Here is a 27,203-nt window from a genome sequence, read left to right as displayed (position 1 = left end):
GACTTCTTAAATCCAGCAGACAAAATTATAAACTGGAATTTTTATTTATTTATTTTTTACAGGACTTAATGTGAACATGGCTGAGGAAGACTCATCCTCATCATCTGCTACTACCTCTCGGGAACAAGAACAACTTGAAAACAGAAACTTGATAGTTCCCTCTGTGGCTGCAGACCATCACACAGATGACTTGACTGAAGCCTCCACAACTCTGTCTGGTTTTGCCAGTGTCAAGCTTGGCACAGGCTCTGTCAAGAAATTAGTAATCAGAAACTTTAAAGGTAACATAATGATCATTTTATAAAGATTTCAGTTTTAGCTCCACATTTCCTATTGCTGCTTTTTGATTTTTGAATTCTGAGAGATAAAGTTATATTTTTTGCGGCACAGGTAAATTTTAGAAGATTTAGGAACATTGCTTTCCCAGCCACGATATAATCATGCAGTAACCCGTGACCTTTGGAAATTTGCTCCGTGCTTCACTTTTTTGTTTCCCTCTAAAATACATTTTCAGTTCTCTCTTAGATTTTGAAATACATTCTAGACTTCCAAACCTTTGTAGATTAGTTTCCCATCTTTTTAGTGACTAGATCTGTGTTATAGTGAAAAGTGGTCTTACACAGATAGTCAAAAAAGCAACAATTTAATTATTTGCTGACATAAAATATGTGGTAAAAATAATACACTTGGATGTGAATAATAAAATCATAAATAAGATCTAGTAGTAAGAATAAATGGATTTTATGCATTTAAAAGTTTTTGAGAAGGGCAGCCCCGGTGGCTAGGCCGTTTGGCACCGCCTTCAGCCCAGGGTGGGATCCTGGAGACCCAGGATGGAGTCCCATGTCGGGCACCCTGCATGGAGCCTACTTCTCCTTCTGCCTTCGTCTCTGCCTCTCTCTCTCTTTCTCTCTCTCTCATGAATGAATAAATAAAATCTTTAAAAAGAATAAAAATAAAAAAATAAAATTTTTGAGGAAATATTAATATAAAAATTAGAGACTCAACAATTACTGAATCAAGTTTTTTCACGTAAGGTTTTTAAAAGTAAATCCTTACATTTGTATTTTTTATTTTATTTATTTTTTAAGGATTTATTTATTTATTTATTTATTTATTTATTTATGTGAGAGAGAGAGAGAGAGAGCGAGAGAGAGAGAGAGAGAGAGAGAGGCAGAGACACAGGAGGAGGGAGAAGCAGGCTACATGCCAGGAGCCCGACACGGGACTTGATCCCGGGACTCCAGGATCATGCCCTGGGCCAAAGGCAGGCACCAAAGTGCTGAGCCACCCAGGGATCCCCACATTTGTATTTTAAAAACCAACATTTTTGATATCCCATTAGGTTTCTCATTGTTTATACAGTTTAAAGGATGTATTCCAGCCTTGTTACTATCTTTAACTGTGAGGAATTTTGTTTGTTTAGAAATTCTCATATTCACTTCTTGTCTGCTTACAAAGTACAACTCTTGATTGTAGGGAAAATCTCAAATATTACAGAATTTCTGTAGAACACCCCACATTCTGTAGAACTTTTCAAAAATGTTTTTAATATTTTGCCCCCTAGTGGTTTTCTGTTTTATCTGTCTAGAACCTAGTGCATGCTACTAGGTGTATTACGCAGAAGTTTGACTTTCAATTGTTGCAACTGTAAAAAAGCAATCTTTAGGAATATTTCAAATAACATGAATTCATATTATATTCATGCGTCGTTGAATGAATGAAAATTAGGACTTCCAATATCTTTTGGTATATTTCAATATTTGTAGGATAAATTTCAGCAACTGAAATGCCTTGGTCTGTACCTCTTGTTTTCGTTTTTTTTTGTTTTGTTTTCGTTTTTTAGTCGGTATTAGTCGATATTAGTAATTTGATCTGCTTTTGTTTTCATAGTTAAGGTTTAGCTGTATTAAATATCTCTTAAAGTTATTTAAATAATTTTGACTAATTTCACATTCCTACATGAAGGATTTAAAAAATATGCCTTTCTGTTTCACATTTTTAACACTAAAAACAAATTTAGAAAATACTCTAGTGCATTGAGTTGGAAGATTGAAATAGTATTCTACTGTTTTGAGTATCATCATACGGACTTTTGATTTTTTTGCTGACTTTTTTTATATGAACTTGTAGATTTGAAGCAACACTTCCTCTTCTTTTCTCATGATATAATTAATAATGGTTTTTAGGCTTTTAAAATAACTCATTCTTTCAGGGGAAATTTTGTATAATAGTAAATTTCTTGAGAGTGAATGTGATGATTAAAAACAAAGCAAAACAAAACAAAACAAAACCTGAGGCACTCGGGTGGCTCAGTCAGATGGATGACTGACTTTTGATGTCATCTCAAGTCTTGGTCTCAGGGTCTTCAGTTCAGGCCTTCATTGGGCTCCATGCTGAGTGTGTAGACTCTCTTTTATTAGTTCTGCGCTTGTATTTTTACTGAGGTGAAATTCACTTTACACAAAATTAGACTTTAACTGCTTTAAAATGGACACTTGTGGGTTTAGTAAATGACAATATTATGTAACTACCACCTGAGTCTAAACCTGAGACATTCTTTTAAATATTTTATTTATTTGAGGTAGGGGAAGGGAGATACCAAGAGAATGAATGAAAGAGTGAGTAAGGGGAGGGGCAGAGAGCGAGAGAGAAGCAGACTGGATTCTCAGCATGCTTGAGTGGGGCTCAATCCCAGGACCCTGAGATCATGACCTGAACTAAAACCAGGAGTCGGATGTTTAACTGACTGAGTCAACCAGACATCCCGGATTCTGAACTAAGTAATTTTAATCATTCTCATTTAGTCCTTTGTAATCACCTCAAACTGAAGCCCCATAAGCATAAACATTATCGTTTCCCTGCCCCTTCCTTTTGCTTTCCTATCTCCTCTCTACCAGATGGTCAGCAGTTTGCTTTCTGTCTCTATGGAATTACATATTCTGGATGTTTCATATAAATGAAATCATTCTGTAAGTGTCCTCTTCTGTCTGGCTTCTTTCACATAGTATAGTGCTTTTGGAGTTCATTCATGTTGTGTGGCATGTGTGATAGCTTCATTTTTATGGGCTAAATAAAACTCCATTGTATGGACATTCATGCTGCTATGAACATTTATGTCTAATATTTGTATGAATGCCTGGTTTTAATTCTCTGGCTGTATAGCAAGAAGGGAATTGTGAGGTTACATGGTAATTTTGTGTTTAACTAATTGAAAAACTGCTAAGGTTTCCCACAATTTTATATTCCCACCAGAAATGTACAAGTGCTCCGATATATCTACCTTCTCTCAAAAACTTGTCGTATGCTTCCTAGTAGGTGTAAAGTGGTTTATCATAATTTTACCTACATTTATCTGTTTACTTATATTGACTGAGTTTTCATACGCTACTTGGCCATTTGTATAAATTCTTGAAAATGTCTCTTCACATTCTTTGCCTAGTTATTAATTGCATTTATCATTTTTTGTAGTTGAATTGCAAGAGTTTTTATTCTAGGTGCTTGATACTTATCGGTTGTATGGTTAGCAAATATTTTCTCATATCCTCAGGGTTGTATTTTTGCTTTCTTGGTTTTTCATTTGGTGCACAAAAATTTTTACATTTTAGAGTAATGAGCTCCAAGAAATTTTCTTTTGTTGCTTATACTGTGGTGTCAAGAATGAATCTATTGCAAGATCCAGGATTATGAATATTTATCCCTATATTTTGTACCAAAATTTTGATAGATTTTTCTTTCATATCTATAGTCAGGCCTTTGATTTTGAATTATGTTTTGAATATGTTAGGTAGCAGTCTGTCTTCATTTTTTTAAATGTAGATATCTCGTTGTCCTAGTGTTATTTATTGGAGAGACACATTTTTACCTGCTCAGTGGTCTCCACACACCTGTTTAAAATAAATTTGTTTTAAGTGTATGATGATGTTACATTTCATCATTTGGACACCGTTAGTATTTGGCCATTGTCTCCTAAACATTTGATTCATAATCTTTTGTTTATTTATTAGATAAACCCTTGATACTGGAAAACTACACTGAAGAGGCATGGCAAAAACTAAAAGAAGCTGTGCAGGCTATCCAGAACAATACCTCTGTTCAGTACAGCTTGGAAGAACTCTATCAGGTGTGTGTTATTTTGGGATATATAAATACTCATTACTAGTAATGGAGACAGGACATATATTAGTAATTGTATTATATTTGCTTGCATCTATTTTATCATTATGCATTATAATCAGAGAATCCATCGAAGATTGCAATCATGAAGTTCAGTTTCTGAATTTATAATTGGTAGATTTATTTAGCTGCAGTTATGCTGTGTACACTCTGCTTTATGTATATTCTTATTCTTTGGTTATTTTAATTCAGTTTAATTTAGCAAGATTTTGTGTAAGTTTCTCTTGCTTTAAAAATAATCTAGAATGGCTTTTTATTAAAATTGGAGAGAAATGCATCGAATGACGAATGAACGTCAAGACTATCCAGGACCTTGTAAGTAGTTTACCCCATAAATAGATATTAGAAAGATAACTACATTGTTGAATACCAGTAGTTCTTTCTTTGTTTTATGTAGCATATTTACCTTTTTTCTCCATACAACTTTACATTAGCCCCCCCCCCAAAAAATATTTCTCAAAGGAATACAGTAGAATTTTGGAGCTGTTATTCAGACTAATTTTTTTAACTTGATTTACTCTTTTATAACAACATAATCACTATTCATTTCCTTCTTTTTGTTACGATCCTAGCTTCATTCTTTGTGTTTTCTGGACTCTTACAAATTACAAGCTGTTAGCATTTTTTGGTTAGTTTTCCTTTTTACTCAAATCATCTGTTTTATAGGTAGTTGTATACCTTGATCTCATTTTTTAAATTCTCCTATGTGCACAATTTGAAATGCTGAACCTCAGTTCTTTTATATGAATACTTTAATCCACACTATCAGCTGATAGTCCTGATAAAAGCATTTGTCAGGAGATTCTATTCTTTCAGGCCTCAGTTTTCTCATATTTTAAAGTGCTAATAATAACACTGTAGTATTTAGAGCACAGTGTAATTTTGTTAGGTATAAGATGATGTATGATTGAGATAAATGATTTGAAACAGTATCTAATAGAGAGCACCTAAGTAATTTTGAAGCAGTCACTCTTTTTTCTCTAGCTCCTCCTTTGGACACATGGAATAGTTTTACACTCATATATGCCTTCTGTATATTATATGTACAGTCAGAAAATTATCCTTTTAGAGATATATGTGTATATTTTATAAATAGGATATTACTTATTCTCAATAAGTCTTGTACACTTAAGTATTTGTACTTACTCTCTTGAATGTGAAGTTTTTGTAGTATACATATTCTTTTATCCTTTTTTTATTACAGTGAAACAAACATAAGATATTATCATTTTAGGTTTACGTTTCAGTGACATCAAGTACATTCACTGTGTTGTGCCATTACTAGCACTACCCTAGTTCAAGGACTTTTTTCATTCCCCAGAGGGGAAGCCCATGCCCATTAAGGATTCAGTCTCCATTCCCACCTCACCTGTCTTCTCAATTTCTTTTCTATATGTAGAGAGTTACCTAATCTTGGTATTTTGAATAGTGGGAATTATGCAACAGGCAAGCTTTTGGAACTACCTTTTTTCACACAGTATATATTTTCAAGGTTTGTTTATATTGTATCATGTTATACTACTTCATTCCTCTTATAGATAGGTAAATAACATTTCATTATGTGATACACCACATCTTTTTTACGAGTAATGAACATTTGAATTGTGGGTTGTTGTGAATAAGTCTTCTGTGAGCATTTGCGTGTAAAATTTTCTTTGACTGCTGGCTTTCAATTATTTTGGTTTTATATGGTGAAATGGAAGTGCTAAATCATGACACAGTTCTATACTTAAGTTTTTGAAGTATGGTCTAATTGTTTTTCACAGTGGCTGTCCCATAGTACTTTCCTGTACATTCTCTGTGAGGGAATGTACAGGATCCAGTTTTTCCACATCGTCCCTAACACTTGTTATTTTACATTTTTTCACTGTAGACATCCTAGCAGACGTGAAGTGGTACTCATTGTGATTTGCATTTTCTGAATGACAGTGACATGAAACATCTGTCTTCTCATGAGCTTGTCTCCTTGTGTGTGTCCTTTGAAGATTGTTTGAAAATGTGTTTTTCAAGTCTGCCTTTTATTAAACTGTATTTGTCATTTTGTTAAATTGTATGAGCTCTTGATATATTCTGGATGCTAGACTTTAAGATATATTGTTTGCAAGTATTTTTTTTTTTTTTACCATTCTCTGGATTGTCTTTCTACTGTTTATGAGAAGAGATTTTTGAAAGTGAAATTTACATAACAAAAAATTAACTTTTTCTCATTTCAGAAGAAGTAAAATTTAGTGATTCATCACTTATATATAGTGTTCCTTCCATCACATGCCCTTCTTAATGCCCATTACCCAGTTCCCTTATCGTCCCACCTCTCTCCCCTCCAGCAACCCTCAGTTTGTTTCCCAGAGTTAGGAGTCTCTCGTGATTTGTCTTCCTCTCTATTTTTATCTTATTTCCTCTTCCCTTCCCCAGTATTGACCAGTTTTGTTTCTTAAATTCCACATAAGTGAAATAAATGGAATTTGTTTTTCTCTAACCTGTTTCACTTTGTATAATACTCTTTAGTTCCATCCACATGATTGCAAATGGCAAGATTTCATTCTTTTTGATAGGAATAATATTCCATTACAGGTATACTTCGCTTCTTCTTTGTCTTTTCATCTGTTGGCGTCCATTTGGGTTCTCTCTGTAGTTTGGGTAGTGTTGATAATGCTGCTGTAAAGATTGGGGTGCATGTGTGCCTTTTCAAATCAGCATTTTTGTATTCTTTGGATAAATGCTTAAGAGTGCAGTTGCTAGGTCATATGGTAGCTCTCTTTTTAACTTCTTGAGAAACCTCCATACTGTTTGCAGCAGTTTGCATTCCCACCAGCAGTGTAAGAGGGTTCCCCTTTCTCCACACCTATGTCAGGACCTGTGGTTTCCCGTGTTGTTCGTTTTAGCCATCCTTACCATTGTGTTTTTGATTTGTATTCCCTGATGCTGGAGTGACGTTTAGAATCTTTCCATGTGTCTGTTGGCCATTTGTGTTTCTTTCTTGGATAAATGTCTTCTTCTATCTGTTTCTTACTTAACTGGATTGTTTATATTTGAGGTGTTGATTTTGTGCAGTTGTTTATAGATTCTGGATACTAACATTTTTACTGGTATATAGTGTATTTATAATGTTGTATTGGATAAGCAGTATCTTACTAAATTTAATTTTTATCACCCAGATGGAAATTAAACAGTTACATTTCAATTTTTATTCCCCACCTGTGGCCAACACTGATTTGGTTTCAATTTTTTAATTTCATTTTTAAGGATTATCTTGTTCAGGATATTTCATATAAATGCAGTTAAATAGTATGTCTCTCATGTCAGTTTTCTTTCAGTTGGCATTATGTTTTTAAGATTCAGCTATGTTGTGGCATGTACCTATACATCATACAGTATACATCATACATATACAGTATACATCATACTTTATTACACTGAATAATAATTCATAATATGGATGTGCCAGAATTTATTTACTCACTCATCTCTTGAGAGAGCTATGATCCCATTTTTGATTGTTGTAAATAGTGCTTTTATGAACACAAATGTATGTGTACTTGTTTGAGTGGGGTTCTCAATTCATTTGTGTATACCTAAAGGAGAATTGAGAAATCATGTGATAATTCCATGTTTAACTTGTTTAGAAGCCGCAACATTTGTTCCTCAGTAGATGTACCACTTTACATGGTATTGTCCATATATATGAAGGTTTTAATTTCTCCACACCCTTTTCAACACTTTTTTTTTTAGTTCTGTTGATAATAGTCATCAGAGTGGATTTTAAGTAGTTCACACTGAAGTTTGATTTACATTTCGCAAATGACTAATGATGTTCAATATGTTTATATAGGCTTGGGATATTTGTATATTTGATTTTTTTGAGAAATGTCTATTAAGTACTTATATTAATAATATCACCTTAATAAAAAATGAAGTACTTAATAGACATTAAATTTAACATAACAAAATTTCCCATTTAAAAATATGCAGTTGGTTTCAGCTCAGTCATAATCTCAACGTTCTGAGACATTGGGCTCTGGCTCAGGGCAGAATCTGTTGAGGATTCTCTTCCTCCTCTTCTACTTTCCACCCTCTTTGCCTGTCCTTCTTCCATTGCACATGCTGTTTAGATCTGGGTTCCATTCATATATACTGTTAGAAAAAGTTCCAACTTTGCTTACATGTGGTATCAATTCATTTAACCGATTATTCTCTTCTTGTTGAGTGGTATTAGTATCCTTGCCAAGTACCAGTGGAATTATGGATGTATGTGTGTATTTATAGTGTATTTCTGGTTTTTTTAGCTGTATGCCTGTCCTTATTCCAAAATTATACTCTTTTGATTATGCTAGGCTTTATCATAGCCTAGGCTTTATTGCTTTTCCTATTTCCCCAGACTCCTCCTCAGATAATTCTAATTGGCCTTAATTTCATGTTTGCTGATTTTAACTTCAGCTGTTATATTTTCAGCTTTGGGTTTTTGCTTGTTCTTATGATATATTTTTATTGAAATTCTCCATTCATTGAGACGTGATTTAGCTTGTTTCCTTTGGGATTTTTTTTGGCCAAAATATAAAAGTCATTTTAGCATATGATAAAATGTATTGATTGTGGTAAGTCCAAGTCTTTGCTCCCTTGTGGGTAGCTTTCGTTAATTTCTGTATTCATAGAATGGGCCATATTTTCTTTTTCTTAAGATTTTAAATATTTATGCATGAGCGACAGAGAGAGAGAGAGAGAGAGAGAGAGGGGCAGAGACACAGATAGAGGGAGAAGCAGGCTCCATGCAGGGAGCCCGACCTGGGACCCAATCCTGGAAGCCTCCACCGAAGCCGCCCCCGCCCCCGCCCCCGCCCCCGCCCCGCCCCGCCCCTCCCCTCCCCTCCCGGGGCCGCGCAGCCCCCTATGCGCGGAGCCTCCGCCTGAGCCGCGCAGAGCCCCCGCCTGAGCGGCCGCCTGAGCGGCTGCCTGTGCTGCTTCCGGGCCGCGCAGCCGCCTCCGCGGAGCCTCCGCCCGAGCCCCTCCGACCTGCTCCCGGGTCCAGCCATGCGCGCGCTGCAGCCCTTTAGGGAGCTCGGCCACGGGTTGTGGGGCTCTCCCCGGGGCTCAGGTGTCTGTTAGTGTCCCAGGGAGCCTGAGGGCATCCCCGCCCTCCAGGGATCCTGCTCTAACGCCCGGGAAGATTGTTGAAGCTCCTGCTTCTCCAGGCGGGGCTTTCCTGTCCTGGGGACACTCACCCCGGCCTTAGCCCGGCTCCTCGAGGGGCTCCTCCCCCTCGGATGCCTATGGTTTCTTTAACCCCCTCCTCCCCCCCTCCACGCCCCCCCACACCCCCGCGTCTTCCTACCTTGATAGAAGCGTGAACTCTTCTCACTGTATCATTCCGACAGTTCTGTCTAAATCTCAGGCCGAATTCGTAGATTTTCAGGACTTGAAGGTTATCTAGGTAATTTGGTGGGGACAGGTGACTTGAGGACTCTACTCTTCCGCCATCTTGCCCCATGCCCCCACAATTTTTTTTAAAGTTTTAAAAAGTTAAGTTTTGGTTAATTATCATACAGTGAAATATTGGTTTCTGGAGTAGAATTCAATGATCCATCACTTAAATACACCAGTGCTCCTCACATCAAGTGCTGTCCTTAATGGCTATCAGTCATCCAGCCCATTGCCACCCATCTCCTTCCATCAACTCTCAGTTTTTTCTTTATTACTAAGAGTCTCTTATTGCGGTTTCCCTCTTACCTTTTGCCCCATCCCGCCCCCCCCGCCCCCCCTCCCCGTCTTCATATGTTTTGTTTCCCAAGTTCTACATGAGTGACATCATATGATATTTGTCTTTCTCTGAACTTATTTCACTTAGCATAGTGTGTTCTAGTTCCATCCACATAGTTGCAAATGGCAAGATTTCATGTTGTGATGACTAAGTAATATTCTATTGTAAATACACCAGTTTATCCACTCAACAGTCCATGCACTTTTGGACCATCTCCATAGTTGTGCTCTTTCCATAGCTTGGCTTTTGTTGATAATACATCAGAACGCAGGTACCTCTTAAAATTTGTATTATTGTACCTTTGGGTAATAGTGCAGTTGCTGGGTCACAGGTTAGTTCTATTTATAACTTTTGAGGACCCTTCATCGTATTTTCCAGAGTGCCTGCACCAGTTTGCATTCTTACCAACAGCATAAGAGAGTTCCTGGTTCCCAAATCCTTGCCAGCCCCTATTATTTCTTGTGTTAATTTTAGCCATTGTGACAGGTATGAGGAGCTGTCTCATTGTGGTTTTGATTTGTATTCCCTGTTAATGAGTGATGTTGATTGTCTTTTGATTTGTCTGCTATCCATCTAGGTATCTTCTACTCAGTTCTTCTTCTTCTTTTTTTTTTTTTTTTTTGCAAAGTAATTGAATTTATTGTGAGGGACATTAAAGAAATTTCCATATATCATAGAAACAGTTTACCCTTTCATGGCTTCATTTTCTTTCTTTTTTGATTTTTTTAATAATAAATCTATTTTTTGTTGGTGTTCAATTTGCCAACATACAAAATGACACTCATCCCGTCATTGACCCCCTCAGTGCCCGCCACACATTCACCCCCACCCACAGCCCTCCTCCCGTTCCACCACCCCTAATTCGTTTCCCAAAGTTAGGAGTCTTCATGTTCTGTCGCCTTTCTGATATTTCCTACCCATTTCTTCTCCCTTCCGTTCTAGTCCCTTTCACTATTCTTTATATTCCCCAAATGAATGACAACATATAATGTTTGTCCTTCTCTGATTGACTCATTTCACTCAGCATAATACCCTACAGTTCCATCCCCGTTGAAGCAAATGATGCGTATTTGTCATTTCTAATGGCTGAGTAATATTCCATTGTATACATAAACCACATCTTCTTTATCGATTCATCTTTCGATGGACACTGAGGCTCCTTCCACGGTTCGGCTATTGTGGACATTGCTGCTAGAAATATCCGGGTATGGGTGTCCCGGTGTTGCATTGCATCTGTATCTTTGGGGTAAATCCCCAACAGTGCAATTGCTGGGTCGTCGGGCAGGTCTGTTTTTAACTGTTTGAGGAACCTCCACACAGTTTTCCAGAGTGGCTGCACCAGTTCACATTCCCACCAATAGTGTAAGAGGGTTCCCTTTTCTCCGCATCCTCTCCAACATTTGTGGTTTCCTGCCTTGTTAATTTTCCCCATTCTCACTGGTGTGAGGTGGTATCTCATTGTGGTTTTGATATGTAATTTCCCTGATGGCAAGTGATGCAGAGCACTTTTTTCATGTGCGTGTTGGCCATGTCTGTGTCTTCCTCTGTGAGATTTCTGTTCATGTCTTTTGCCCATTTCATGATTGGATTGTTTGTTTCCTTGGTGTTGAGTTTAATAAGTTCTTTATAGTTCTTGGAAACAGCCCTTTATCTGATCGGTCATTTGCAAATATCTTCTCCCATTCTGTAGGTTGTCTTTGAGGTTTGTTGACTGTATCCTTTACCGTGCCAAAGCTTCTTATCTTGATGAAGTCCCAATAGTTCATTTTTGCTTGTGTTTCTTTTGCCTTCCTGGATGTATTTTGCAAGAAGTTACTGTGGCCAAGCTCAAAAAGGGTGTTGCCTGTGTACTCCTCTAGGATTTTGATGGAATCTTGTCTCACATTTAGATCTTTCATCCATTTTGAGTTGATCTTTGTGTAGGGTGTAAGAGAGTGGTCTAGTTTCATTCTTCTGCATGTGGATGTCTAATTTTCCCAGCACCATTTATTGAAGAGACTGTCTTTCTTCCCTTGGATAGTCTTTCCTCCTTTATCCAATATTAGTTGACCGTAAAGTTGAGGGTCCACTTCTGGATTCTCTATTCTGTTCCATTGATCTATGTGTCTGTTTTTGTGCCAGTACTTCACTGTCTTGATGACCGCAGCTTTGTAGTACAACCTGAAATCTGGCATTGTGATCTTGTTTTTTTAAAGCATCCTCATACCCCGTATCTCTTATTGGATCATTTAATTCATTTACAGAGTAATTATTGAAAGATACGAATTTAGTGCCATTGTGTTACTGTAAAGTTGATGTTTCTGGTGATGTTCTCTGTTGCTAAGCTCTAGCCAGAAAGCATAAAGGCAAATTCCAGAGTCAAATACATTTATAGCTCTTTGAGAACAAAGTCTGTATTTACCCCCCACCATAACCAGTAAACTATACTGGATTAGATTTTCTAAACTATACTGGATTAGATTTTCACCGTGGTAAATGGGTTATGTTAATATCAAAAGGCGCTATTACTGAAATGTACCGGATTTTTTCTTCATTAAATGTTCCTTTAACTGTAAGGGTTTTGGTAAAATTCCAGAGCTCTGAAAAAAATTGGTTCTACAGTTTTGCTGACCTAATTTTTTCTTTAGAGTTTTTTTTTTTTTTTTAATACCATGTTTGGTCACATCACTCTAGTGATGTGGGGTATATTTTAATATAAGCAAAATGGTTTATTTTATTGCTTATTGCAGGCATTTTAAGCCACACTTAATAAAAATAAAATAAAATTGGTTGTTGTTATTGTACACATTATTTTAAATTCCTTTCTTAATTTTTAAATTTTAAACAAAGATTATTATCTTTTAAACATTCCCGAAGGTAAGATATAGGTTAACTTACTGTTTAGCCAACTAGTTTCATGGAATTGTTTTAAATTTTAAAAAGTTAATTATGGTGAATGTCTGGGTACTTAGAATTACTGCTTACAACAGGCTTGTATATACTCACTTGGATGGAAGAATTTTAAGAACATTTTCTTCATATACTATAAATTTTGAGATTGTTTTTTATTATTTAATAGTCCTTAATATGTTAAACTGTTCCTATTCATTTACATATTCATAAGAAATAAGTTCATGATCACTAGCCAGTTTTATCAATAAACGCAGAAGAAGTGAGCTTGGTTATTTTCAACTTACGCATATATGTTTCTAATTTTTCAGAGTGTTAAAAACCTTTGCTCCTACAATTTATCTGCAAACTTATATAAGCAGTTGAAGCAGCTTTGTGAACAGCACATCAGAGCAGAAATTCATCAACTCAGAGAGTATCCTTTTTTCCCCTTTGAGTTGTTTATCTTCTTTTGTCCAATTTTCTATATCGATATCTGAGTAAAAATACTAACTTGGCATACGGGGTTAATATTGTTTTTGTATTTTTATGTTCTGTTTAAAAATGAGGGGTGCTTGGATTTAATGGTTAGCATTATTCAGTTTTACCAAATGCTGTCTTTTAGTAGTCTTATCTTGCATTTGCAAGATCTCTGTTAGTTTTAGAATATAAACTTTTTCTTAACATTATCTCATATATTCTTTGGATACTGGCCCTTTTCTAAAGAAAATGGATAAATGCTGGCAAGATCATGCTAGACAAATGGTAGTATATAAAAACTGTACTTTTTAGCTAAAAGGACTACTATGGAATGTGTTAAGTGGTCTCTAAAAGAAAATCAAACAATATCGTTAACTCACACTATTTAAAAACATACTTGGAAATGCTTTTATGGTAGAAGTCTATTCTTAGTTCTTTAAGATTTGTTTTAGTTTATTGGTGTGCATAAAATTAGGAAGGGTTTTTTTAAGAGAGATATTATATTTTAGATATAGACAACTATAATATTTAACATAAATTTAAGATTAAAGAAGAGCTACAAATTATGCCAGATTTAGTCTCACTAAATAAATACTACTATAAATTAGTAATTGTCATTTGAGGTTTGAATATACAAGGGACTGTGCTATAAAGGCATTGGAGCTATAACAAAGGGAATTATACTAAATTAGGTAAATAGGCATTTTAAATATCTCAACGATATTTGAAAATGACATTTTCAAATGTATCAATGTTTCCGTGTATATCTGAATATGAAAATATGCAAATTATGGCTGCTTTTTAATTTTGGCATGATAAAGTAAGTATAAGATAATATAATGTGTTAATACTCTTAGTATAAGTTTTGAATTTTTATTTAATGTGTAGAAGCAATGCTGTGAATTCAAATCTTCACTAATGAAAAGTGTATTTCTCAGTTTCGTACATAAAGATTAAAAGGTTTTGATGACTGCCTCATTTCCTCCCTGGTTATAGGCCTGTTCAGGTTTTCTATTTCTTCCTGTTTCTGTACTTAGTGATTTTCCAGAAACGTGTCTATTTCTTCTAGATTTCCTAGTTTATTGGCACATAGCTGCTCATAAAATGTTTTTAAAATCATTTGTATTTCCTTGATATTGGTTGTGATCTCTCCTTTTTCATTCGTGACTGATTGTTTTTTTTATGGTTCTTTTACAAAACATCTCTTTGGGGGTATAATGTGATACACAATAAGGCACAGATACTTGACTATACAGTTCAATAAGTTTTGACATATATATCCTTGGTCATCCCTGCCTCTGAAACAGAACAGGAACTGAACATGGGTCCCCTCACTCTGAAAGAAAAATCTGTGGCTGCCTCCATTAAGAGAAGAAAGAGCTAATCTATGCTTCTTCTGTAGCTTACTACAGGCGATAGTAAGGGAAGGGAAGGGAAAGGGAAGGCGATATGAACTTTGATTGTTTAAATGAATTGCCCTTCATATTTGGTTGATTTAATTCTTTGTATTTGGAGTTAAGATCCATTCTCACTCATTTCCAGTTCTAACTCATGTCCTCGTTAGTCATACATGGCTACCATATCACAACTTTCTATTTTTCACCTTTATTTAAAAAACTGGCTGTGAATCCTGGCTCAAAATCAAGGCTGTGAGCTTTGCAACTATCAGTGTCCTTTAATCTCCCACAGCACTGTCGCATGACAAGTTTCTCTGGACCTCATAATTAACTCTTCCTATAACAATTCGAAATATTTTGTGCAGAGTTCCAAGTGGAATCAGCAGAGAGGTGCTGTAAATGGTTTAAGTTAAAGCAAAAACACATATTTTCTAGAAACAGAATATCCATGAATACAATGATTGACAATGTTAAGGTTGTACAAGCACATTTTAAAATCTTATAAATGTAATTACATTATTTATAGTGACCGTAAAATTGCCACAAAAGTAAAAGTCTATAAAACCATATTGAGGATATCTTTGTGGTTTTGATCCTGATTAAAGGATGGTGTGTCAAGGAAAACATGCATGACTTGTATGTTAATTATTCCATGCAGTATTTAACCAGTCAGTTTGGAATATACTTTCTAGAAAAGTCCTACTGCTTTACATAAAGTTCACATGTTATCACTTCTGTGCTGTTATCTCTTTATACCGCTCTGGTTTTCTCTTCTCTTTTAGTTTCTCCTGTTTATATAAATAAGTTTGTATTATACTTTAAAGGTGTGTTTAAATTATTAATGCTCTACTTATTCTTAGATTATAAATTCTTTAAAAAAATTTTTAGATATAATTGAGGCATAACATTGTGCAAGTATAAGATGTATGATGTGATAATATGATACATTTATATACTACAAAATGATTACCAGAGTGGCATTAATTAATTAATACCTTCATCACTTCACATAATTACTATTTGTTTTTTGTAGTAAGAGCATTTAAGGATCTATTCTCAGTACCTTTCAGATATTTTTCAAGTATATGGGTGATTAATTTTGATCACTAAGCTTTATATTAGACCCCCCCAATTTATTCATATTATAAGTGAAAGCTCATACTTTCACCAATTACTGTTTTAAATTTAAAACAATATGGGCAGCCCTGGTGGCGCAGCGGTTTAGCGCCGCCTGCAGCCCAGGGTGTGATCCTGGGACCCGGGATTGAGTCCCACATCAGGCTCCTTGCATGGAGCCTGCTTCTCCCTCTGCCTGTGTCTCTGTCTCTGTCTCTCTCTCTCTGCATCTCTCATGAATGAATACATACATACATACATACATACATACATAAATACATAAATAAATTAAATATTTAAAAAATAAATTTAAAATAATATAAAAACATTTCCTAACAAATTAACTTTTTATTATGAAATTAATATAACTAATACTTAGAGTTTCTCATTTGAATTTTCTAGTGCAGTATTACTAGATAACACACTAGTGAAAATTATTTGATTTCATCAATTTTTAAAAATATAGAGGGTACTTGACATAAGAATGTTTGAGAACTGCTGTTCTTGTATATGCTTACATTGCAGTTAATTTGTACATAACCAATGTATTCATAGTAAAAAATTCCCTTGGTACTTTGTCTTCAAATATAAAGCATAAGATTTTATATTTGTACATAGATTTTGTCGTAGTGCATATTCCTGTTAATTCTTCTTATTTCTTTTTGTTTACTCTTTACAACTCTAGCTCTTAGTCTTCTAATCCTCTATAGTTTTTAAAAAGATTTGTTAAGCAAACTGTACTTCTTACTAATAACTAATATTTTAGCAGTTTTTACAAAGTGAGAATAATCTACGTGGATAAATTTTATTTATGTATCTCCATTAATCTTTACTATTTAAAAACTAGCAATGTGGAAAAAGGGTGATAAATTGGAAAGTTATCTTTCTGGAATAAATATGTTGCTGCCTATGTTTGATTTAAAGATTGATAGCAATGTTTATATATAATGTACTTTTCTTAAGAATTAAGATTTTATTAGATGAATAATAGTTTAACCCCAGAATCTTTCAGACATAATGTTTTACCTTGTTTTATTTCTGACAGAGCATGATTAGGAACATCTTTCTGTTCCTAGATAGAACTTACGTTTTTCAAATTTCGATGTTGTCTTCCATTTGGTAAGGATTCAATCATTACTTGAAAAATTATTATGTGTGACTTATGATCACTTTTTTATCTCCTAACTGAAAGAAGACATAATAAGATGAATTTATAAACTTTCAAATATAATTTTGAAAACCCGTTTTTCTCTATGTGTATCATGAAACTTAGAAATGTTTAAAATCATGTTAGAGCGCATGGTAACATAGCTTATGGGATAATTTATTATAAAATTATATTACTCAGTGTTAATAATTGTTTAGGAGACATATTATTTCTAAGTTAATTCTAGATAATGAATCATATTTCATACTTATGATGGAAACACTGGGAAGTTGTTAATTGATACCAAATTATGCTAATGAAGGCTAAAAAATCTAAAGGCAAGTGTAACAGTTTTAGAGTCACCCTGAATTTTGATTTATTTTTTAAAAATTATGGAATTATGCATGTCATCCAGTTGTCTTTATATACTCTGAAATCTTACGTTTATTTTAGTTGACTTCAGACTATCAAAAAACAAAGTAGAAGAATTTAACCAACTGTAGATAGAGTTCAGCATCAAAGTATAATTTTTTGAACTATGGATAATGCATTATTACATCAAAGTATAATGGCAAAAAAGACCCCTAGAATTTACAGTTTTAAAAATATATTTATTTAGATAGGTTTTTTTGTTGTTGTTTCAGGGACATGGGCCTTGAATTATTTAAATCATATATAATTCGTGATCAGAATGTTCAGAGTAGGACCGTAGATGGAATTCTTCTGTTAATTGAAAAAGAAAGAAATGGTGAGATGATTGATAGATGTCTGATTCAGAGGCTTTTAAGTATGCTTTCTGATTTGCAGGTAAGTAATGCTTAACTTCTATTACTTTGCAGCTAATTTCTAATCTGGTATTCTAAATATCAGTTTTAACTGAGTTTTAAAAATATATTGCATTTTAGATTTACCAAGTATCATTTGAGAATAAATTCCTAGAAGAAACAAACAGGTTCTATGCAGCAGAGGGAAGGAAGCTGGTGCAAAAAAAAGAGGTATTTGAAGACAATTATAAACTCTAACGTTATCTGTAAAACAGATCATTAAATACTTGGTGGAGAACCATGTTTATAATTCCTATTTAAATTTTGACATACTTTTCTTGCTAATACTTATTTTTTTTCTCTTCTTGGGCATTTGCTAAAGGTTTGTCAATTTTGTTGACCTTTCAAAGAACCTGTTTTTGGTGTTCCTGATTTTTCTTTTTTCTATTGTTTTTCTCCTTTCTGTTTCACTAAATTCTCACAATTACTTTCTTTACTTGCTTCAGGTTTAGTTTGATCTTTTCCCACAGTCTTTATGTGGAAAATTAGGTTTAAAAACAACAGAAAGAGTTAGTTTATTGTTTTAAGATCTTTCTTTTTCCAGTGTAGCTATTTACAAATATAAGTTGCCCACTCAGCATATGTCAGCTGCAGTCCTTAAATTTTGGTATGTTCTAGGTTCATTTTTCACATGGTAAAGTATGTCCTACTTTCGCTCTTAAGAAATGTCTTGTTTAATTTCCTCATATTTGTGAATTTCTGAAATTTTCTTTTTCCCCCCATTTCCACTTCATTATAATAAATGAGCACATTTTGTATGATTTCATTCTTTTAAAATATTTTCACTTGTTTTGTGGTTTGATGGGGTCTTGCAGAATGTTCCTTATACACTTAAGAAGACCATGTATTGTATTATTCAGTGGTGTTTTGCAAATGTTTTGTTAGTTCTTGTTTGTTTAGTTTTGTTAAAGCCTTCTGTTTCTTTGCTGGTTCTGGTCTTAGCATTTTAGCCATTATTTATCTTATATATGATTTACATATATGTCATTGGCTTTTGAAGTCACCGACTGTTGTTGAATTTTCAGTTTCTCTTTTCATTTCTGACAGCCCTTTGCTTCCAGTATTGTATGGTTTTGTTTTAGTTATATTAAAATTTCAAGCCACAGTGTTTCCAGTTACAAATTAAACTCAGTTTTATAATTCTTGGTATTCTGGCCATATGGAAATGAACTGAGGATGTAGCTGGGTCTTAATCAAACTAAATTTATTTAGGCCAGACATGTTTTTGTTTGCTTGCTTGTTTTGTTTGTAACTTTTGTGCTTTAAGTCCTATAATTTTTAGACATAATAAGTTTAAAATATTCTTTTCAGATTCCTGGGTGTCTTTACCATATCAAGAATCTCCTAGAAGAAGAAGTAGACAGAGTTAGAGCCTACCTAAGCCTTAACACACAGTAAGAACATATATCGTATAATTACACATAGGATTATTATATGTTTTTTACGCTTTGAGATTGCAACTATTTAAACACATCAATAATTACCGTGGGATATGATGAAATTATAAATTTATTTCCCTTTTTGGCTAAGTTCTTCTCTCCCTCTTTTCTTCATTTGTATCAAAGTAATGAAAATTCCTGACAAATAGAAATTTCTTCATAAGTTTATTTTTCAAGTTTTTGATGAGCCAAAGTAAAGAAACTAAGTTTGGAAAATAGGTTGTTGATCTTTTTGAATTATAGATGAAAGAATGGTCTTTCTGTTAGATAGACATCTGCTATTATTTAATTTTCTCCAATTAAGTAATGATAATTATAACTCATCGTAGAAGTTCAGGGGAACCTGAGTGGCTCAAAGGTTGAATGTTGGCCTTTGGCTCAGGTCCTGGAATCGAGTCCCATGTTGGGCTCCCTGTGGGGAGCCTGTTTCTCCCCCTGCCTACATCTCCATGTCTCTCTGAATAAATGAATAAAATATTTTAAAATAAAATTAAATTGAATCAGGAGAAGTTTATGAATAAAATTCAGTCTTCCTGAAGACCATCAGTAGCAATTTTAATTTTATGGCATAAGTTATAGTGGGAACAAGAAATCAAGATTGATAACAGTAATATATGCACTAGCATTCTGGAAAGCAGTTTTATCACTCCAGTATGAGAATCTTTTAGTGATGTAAAACTTTATTTTTAAAACAGGAAGCTACTGATTGCTATTGTAGAAAAGCAACTTCTAGGTGAACATTTATCAGCAGTTCTTCAGAAAGGTAAACAAGTATAGATACGTTTAGCTAAATAGTATTAAGGAAAATAATTTTCAATTTTTAAGTAATTTTAATTTCTGTGTTCTGTGCGATGTCTCCCTTTAAAATGATACATAAAATGAAGGTATACATACATCTCAAAAACAGTAATGTGGTAAAGTTTTTTTGGCTGTTCTTAAAAATAGTCTTTAAAACATCTTCCTGATGTTTTAAAATTTTAGATTATAAGTGCTCTTGAGCACATGTTTTGCTTTACTTCTGGTATTTTCCCATTCTTCACATAAGGTTAACATTTGCTTAACATATACGTATTGAATGTTTACTTCTTGGTGCAAAACAAGTAGATTTGATACAGGGTGAATGCTTCTTTAGAAGCCTTTATTAAAGTGAGTGCATGTAAACTAAAATTTAACTATTTTTTTGGACAAGAGAGATCTAACATAGAATAAGAACACAAATACTGAACCTTTTTTTCTGTTTGATGTAGTTTTGGAATATAAGTGAGGCTTGATGGGGTAAGGTCTGGAGCCAATGACCAACAAAGAATTCTTGTGACATCTTTGGAGCAAAAATGGTGGCTTTATTAAAGCACTAGGACAGGACTCATAGGCAGAAAGAGCTGCTGCCCCAGGGTTGTGAGAGGTGGCTGACTATATACTATGTGTTTGGGACTATATACTGTGTGTTTGGGGTAGATAGGAAAAGGAGGTTTCAAAAGGATTTTTGTACGCTAAAGAGAACTTACCAAAGACCTTACCATTGCCAAGGTAAGGTTGTTTTTCCTTCTAGTAAAGCATTAACAGTTGGGAGCTTCCTTCTGGAAGCTAGGTTATTGTTAAGAATGCTTTTTCCTTGTTAAGTCACTAAGACTTCTGGTAAATGGAGGGGGACTCTTGTCTATAGGACTGTAATCTCTAAAAATTAACTATTTGCTCCTTCCTTCCCTTAGTTTTACGGCAGCCAGGAGTGCCTGAGGAATGTCAAACACATCCCATCTCTGAGGGGCAGGCAGGTCCTCTGTGGGGTGTCAGCTTGTGCTTTGACCTCAGCTAGATCTCCACATCTTCATCAATTTTGCTCCTTAAATTTTTTGATTACCAAAATGGGAGGACTTCCTTATTCTTTTCCAGTAGGATTTATAACATTTGCCAACTCTTAGAATAAAATCCAGCAACTTTAAAAAGCATCCTCAATTTTATAGAATTAGGTGCTAAAAAAACTCAGTTTGACAAAATCACGGGGAAAAAGTATATAGAGTAACAAGTTAGTGGGAAGTGAGAGGTGAACTAATGTAAAACAGATTTTTAAATATTTGAAGTCGAAGAATGTTGATCAAGTTTGAAGCTTTATATTATTAATTATTGATTTATATGTTAAGTATGGAACATATAATTCCAGGAAACAGAGTCGGCAGAAAATTTCTCTGAATAGTGAGGGCTTATTCTGCTAATGATGAGCTCAGAAAAGCAACATGTTGATACTGATGCTGAATAAATGACTTTTTAGTAACATATTCCTTTTTTCTTTTGCATTTGGGGGTTTTTATGTTTACTTATTGAATTAGTAGATTTGTCGACATATCCGGACGTATCGTATAACATCGTTTTGGACTTAATTATCTCTAACTGAATCATTATTTTATTCTCATGTGAAAATTAATATCTGCCTCTTAATTAGATATTTAATGTTTTCAGTTATTCATTTTAAATTATAAATTAAAATTCATAATTTTTTCTTTTTAGTAATGTCTGTCCTACAAATTTGTTTACTATATTTTTCTTTAATTTAGATTTTGGGGTAATAATTTGAAATGTGTTTATAAAGACCACAGTTAGAAGAATGAAAAAAGTAGTAGTCCAGAGGCATAATTATTTTTTTCATTATCCTCTAATTACTACTTAATTTAAAACTTACTGATATTACTTTCATTTGTAAAGTTTAGTACTGTACTATTTTGATCAAGTAAATATTTTAATCTCAAAATAATGCCTCACTGAATGTATATCTTGAGGAGGATATTTGTATTGCTCATTTTGCCTTCATGTTTCTAATATTCAGGCTTAAGCTATCTTCTTGATGAAAACAGGGTTGAGGATCTGTCTGTACTCTACCAGCTGTTTAGTAGGGTAGAGTTTGGAGTTCAAGTTCTTCTTCAACATTGGATTGATTATATAAAGGTATTATTTAAAGAAGATATCATTGAAAAATAACAGATTATTAATGGTTTATTTTCCCACTTTAATAATGTGCTTTTTTACCTTAATTAACTTGAAATTCATAAAGCATATTTTAAACGTTCTTTTAAAACTCTTTTTTTCCCAGTTCATAAATTCCAAATCCCCCAATAATATTTTCATTTGAAGGGAAAAGACAGGTACATTATTTATGGTATAGTATTTGAGTTTAGGCCTTTTGTTTGATAACAACAAATTATTATTGAAAGAGACCGTAAACATAAATTGTCTCAGAGAAGCAGAGAGAAAGGCTGCTTTCTTTTTTAAAAATTATTATTTTTTATTTAAATTCAATTTGACAACATATACTATAATACTCAGTGTTTATGCCCTCAAGTGCCCTCCTCAGTGCCCGACACCCAGTTACACAATCGCCTGCCTACCTCCCCTTTTGCAACCCTTTGTTTGTTTCCCAGAGTTAGGAATCTCATGTTTTGTCACCCTCTCTAAATTTTCCCACTCATTTTCTCTCCTTTCCCCGATAATCCCTTTCACTATTTCTTACATTGCCCTATGAGTGAAACCATATGATGATTGTCCTTCTCCAGTTGACTCTTTTCATTCAGCATAATACCCTCCAGTTCCATCCAAGTCAAAGCAAATGGTATTTGTCTCTTCTGGTGGTTGAGTAACATTCCGTTAGATATATAGACCACATCATTTTCATCCATTCATCTGTCGAAGGACATTATGACTCCTTCCACAATTTACCTGTTGTGCACAATGCTGCTATAAATATTGGGGTGCAGCTGTCCCAGCATTTCACTGCATCTGTATCTTTGGGGTAAATAACTAGTAATGCAATTGCTGCATGGGTTATACGGTAGCTCTATTTTTAACTTCTTGAGGAGCTGCCATACTGTTTTCCAAAGGGGTGGCACGACTTTGCATTCCAACCAGCAACACAGGAGGGTCCCCATTTCTCACATCCTCCCCAGCATTGTGGTTTCCTGTCTTGTTGTCATCATTCTCACTGGTGTGAGGTGGTATCCCATTGTGGTTTCGATTTGTATTTCCCTGTTGGCCAGTGATGTGCAGCATTTCCTCATGCACTTGCTGGCCATATGTAGGTCTTCTATGGAGAAATGTCTGTTCATGTCTTCTGCCCCTTTCATGATTGGATTGTTTGTTTCTTGGGTGTTGAGGTTAGTAAGTTCTTTATAGATCTTGGATACTAGCCCTTTTAACTGATATGTCATTTAGTTTGGTTGTCTTTTAGTTTTCTTTTGCTGTGCAGAAGCTTTTTATCCTGGTGAAGTCCCAATAGCTTGTTTTTCTTTTGTTTCCCTTGCCTTCATAGAAGTATCATAGATGTATCTTGTAAGAAGTTGCTGTGGTCAAGTTCAAAACGGGTGTTGCCTGTGTTCTCCTCTAGGATTTTGATGGATTCTTGTAACACATTTAGATCTTTCATCCATTCTGAGTTTATCATTGTGTATGGTGTAAGAGAATGATGCCGTTTCATTCTTCGGCCCATGGCTGTCCAATTTTCCCAGCACCCTTTATTGAAGAGACTGTCCTTTTCAATTGGGTATTCTTTCCTGCTCTATTGAAAATTAGTGGACCATAGAGTTGAGAGCCTATTTCCGGGTTCTCTGTTCTGTTCCATTGACCTATGTGTCTGTTTTTGTGCCACTACCACACTGTCTTGATGATCACAGCTTTGGTAGTACAACTTGAAATCCAGCATTGTGATGCCTCTGGCTCTGATTTTCTTTTTCTCTTTTTTTAATATTAAATTTATTTTTTATTGGTGTTCAATTTGCCAACATACACATACAGAATAACACCCAGTGCTCATCCCGTCAAGTGCCCCTGTCAGTGCCCGCCACACATTCACCCACCCCCCGCCCTCCTCCCCTTCGACCACCAGTTTGTTCTCTGGTGGAACAAACTCAACGAACACACTCTGTTCATTTCCCAGAGTTAGGAGTCTTCATGTTCTGTCTCCCTTTCTGATATTCCCTACCCATTTCTTCTCCCTTCCCTTCTGTTCCCTTTCACTATTATTTATATTCCCCAAATGAATGAGACCATATAGTGTTTGTCCTTCTCCGATTGACTTACTTCACTCAGCATAATACCCTCCAGTTCCATCCACGTTGAAGCAAATGGTGGGTATTTGTTGTTTCTAATGGCTGAGTAATATTCCATTGTATACATAAACCACATCTTCTTTATCGATTCATCTTTCGATGGACACCGAGGCTCCTTCCACATTTTGGCTATTGCAGACATTGCTGCTAGAAGTATCGGGGTATGGGTGTCCCGGTGTTTCATTGCATCTGTATCTTTGGGGTAAATCCCCAGCAGTGGAATTGCTGGGTCGTCAGGCAGGTCTGTTTATAACTGTTTGAGGAACCTCCACACAGTTTTCCAGAGTGGCTGCACCATTTCACATTCCCACCAACAGTGTAAGAGGGTTCCCCTTTCCTGCATCCTCTCCAACATTTGTGGTTTCCTGTCTTGTTAATTTTCCCCATTCTCTCAGGTGTGAGGTGGTATCTCATTGTGGTTTTGATTTGTATTTCCCTGATAGCAAGTGATGCGGAGCATTTTCTCATGTGCGTGTTGGCCATGTCTGTGTCTTCCTCTATGAGATTTCTGTTCATGTCTTTTGCCCATTTCATGATTGGATTGTTTGTTTCTTTGCTGTTGAGTTTAATAAGTTCTTTATAGATCTTGGAAACTAGCCCTTTATCTGATAGGTCATTTGCAAATATCTTCTCCCATTTTGTAGGCTGTCTTTTAGTTTTGTTGATGTAAGCTTTGCCGCGCCAAAGCTTCTTACTTTGATGAAGTCCCAATAGTTCGTTTTTGTTTCTGTTTCTTTTGCCTTCGTGGATATATCTTGCAGGAAGTTACTGTGGCCGAGTTCAGAAAGGGTATTGCCTCTGTTCTCCTCTAGGATTTTGATGGAATCTTGTCTCACACTTAGATCTTTCATGAGCATGGAATATTTTTCCATCTCTGTGTTTTCCTCAGTTTCTTTCAGAAATGTTCTGTAGTTTTTAAGGTATAGATCCTTTCCCTCTTTGGTTAGGGTTCTTCCTTGGTATTTATGCTTTTGGGTGCAATTGTGAATGGGATTGAGTCCTTAATTTCTCTTTCTTCAGTTTCATTGTTAGTGTATAGAAACGGGACTGATTTCTGGACATTGATTTCATATACTGCCGCACTGCTGAATTGCTGTATGAGTTCTAGCAATCTTGGGGTGAAGTCTTTTGGGTTTTCCATTTACAATATCATGTCATCTGCAAAGAGGGAGAGTTTAGCTCGCTCTTTGCCAGTTTGAATGCCTTTTATTTATTTTTGTTGTCTGATTACTGAGGCTAGGACTGCTAGGACTATGTTGAATAGCACTGGTGAGAGTGGACATCTTTGTCATGTTCCTGATCTTAGGGGAAAGGCTACCAGTGTTTCCCCATTGAGAATGATATTTTCTGTGGGCTTTTCGCAGATGGCTTTTAAGATGTTGAGGAATGTTCCTTCTATCCCTACACTCTGAAAGGTTTTTGTTCAGAAATGGGTGCTATATTTTGTCAAATCTCTGCATCTATTGAGAGGATCATAGGGTTGTTTTTACCCCTGATGTGATCTGTCAGGTTGATTGTTTTACAAGTGTTGAACCAGCCTTGCATCCCGGGGATAAATCCTACTCGGTCATGGTGTATAAATTCTTAATGTAGTATTGGATCTTATTGCCTAGTATCTTGTTGAGAATTTTTGCATCTTGTTCATCAGGGATATCAGTCTATAATTCGTTTTGGTTGGGTCTTGGTCTGGTTTTGGAATTAAGGTGATGCTGGTCTCATAAAACAAGTTTGGGAGTATTCCGTCGCTTTCTATCTTTCAGAACAGCTTTAGTAGAATAGGTATGGTTTCTTCTTTAAACATTTGATAGAATTCTCCTGGGAAGCCATCTGGCCCTGGACTTTTGTGTCTTGGGAGGATTTTGATGACTGCTTCAATTTCCTTGCTGGTTACTGGCCTGTTAAGGTTCTGTTTCTTCCTGTTGCAGTTTTGTAATTTGTGGTTTTCCAAAAATACATCTATTTATTCTAGATTGCCTAATTCATTGGCGTATAGCTGCTCATAATATGTTTTTAAAGTCATTTGTATTTCCTTGGTTATTGGTTGTGATCTGTCCCCTTACATTCATGATTTTATTAATTTGAGTCTTTTTTCTTTTTAAAAGGATGACTAATGTTTTATCTTATTAATTCTTTCAAAGAACCAACTCCAGTTTTTTTTGATCTGTTGTACAGTTCTTCCGGTCTCTATTTCATTGAGTTCTGCTTGAATCTTCATTAACTGTCTTCTTCTGCTTGGTGTAGGTTTTATTTGCTGTTCTCTCTCCAGTTGTTTTAGGTGTGAGGTTAGCTTGTGTATTTAGTTTTTTCCAATTTTTTGAGGAATGCTTTTATTTTTATGTATTTCCTTCCTAGGACTGCTTTCTCCATATCCCAAAGCTTTTGAAGAGTTGTACCTTCATTTTCATTAGTTTCCATAAGTCTTTTTCATTCTTTTCTAATTTCTTTGTTGACCCATTCATCTTTTGTATGATGCTCCTTTTCTTTTTAAAAAAAAATGTATTTATTTATTTACTTATGATAGTCACACACACACACACACACAGAGGCAGAGACACAGGCAGAGGGAGAAGCAGGCTCCATGCACCAGGAGCCTGACGTGGGATTCGATCCCGGGTCTCCAGGATCGTGCCCTGGGCCAAAGGCAGGCACTAAACTGCTGCGCCACCCTGGGATCCCTAGTATGATGCTCCTTAACCTCTATGTCTTTGAATTTCTCCCAAATTTCTTCTTGTGATTGAGCTCGTTTCAAAGCATTGTGCCGTGAAAATATGCAGGGTACAATCCCATTCTTTTGGTATCGGTTGAGACCTGGTTTGTGACCCAGTATGTGGTCTATTTTGGAGAAAATTCATTGTGCACTTGAGAAGAATGCGTATTCAGTTACATTTGATGAAAAATTCTGTGTGTATCTGTG

General features: G+C 35.2%; 1 protein-coding gene across 6 annotated transcripts in view; it reads left to right on the top strand.

Annotated features, from left to right (window-relative positions):
• Positions 1-27,203, top strand: part of LOC144309582 (cullin-4B-like) — a 72,868-nt gene that overhangs the window by 2,200 nt on the left and 43,465 nt on the right. For 3 of the 6 annotated variants that reach the window (XM_077890666.1, XM_077890663.1, XM_077890664.1), the window contains exons 2-11: positions 63-281; positions 4,008-4,123; positions 13,129-13,232; positions 13,492-13,561; positions 16,835-16,908; positions 17,581-17,743; positions 17,842-17,931; positions 19,072-19,154; positions 19,895-19,962; positions 22,018-22,136. In XM_077890666.1, the coding sequence (XP_077746792.1) occupies positions 77-281; positions 4,008-4,123; positions 13,129-13,232; positions 13,492-13,561; positions 16,835-16,908; positions 17,581-17,743; positions 17,842-17,931; positions 19,072-19,154; positions 19,895-19,962; positions 22,018-22,136 (1,092 nt within the window). In that variant the 5' untranslated portion in view covers positions 63-76. Of the gene's footprint in view, positions 1-62; positions 282-4,007; positions 4,124-13,128; positions 13,237-13,491; positions 13,562-16,834; positions 16,909-17,580; positions 17,744-17,841; positions 17,932-19,071; positions 19,155-19,894; positions 19,963-22,017; positions 22,137-27,203 lie in introns of all 6 variants that reach the window. The other 3 variants (XM_077890665.1, XM_077890668.1, XM_077890667.1) reach the window with 3 other exon arrangements.

The sequence above is a fragment of the Canis aureus genome, unplaced genomic scaffold (genome assembly GCF_053574225.1).
Source record: "Canis aureus isolate CA01 unplaced genomic scaffold, VMU_Caureus_v.1.0 ptg000087l_RagTag, whole genome shotgun sequence".
In the NCBI taxonomy this organism is placed as follows: domain Eukaryota; kingdom Metazoa; phylum Chordata; class Mammalia; order Carnivora; family Canidae; genus Canis; species Canis aureus.
The sequence above is the reverse complement of the archived record's forward strand: the minus strand, read 5'-3'. Positions and strand labels throughout refer to the sequence as shown.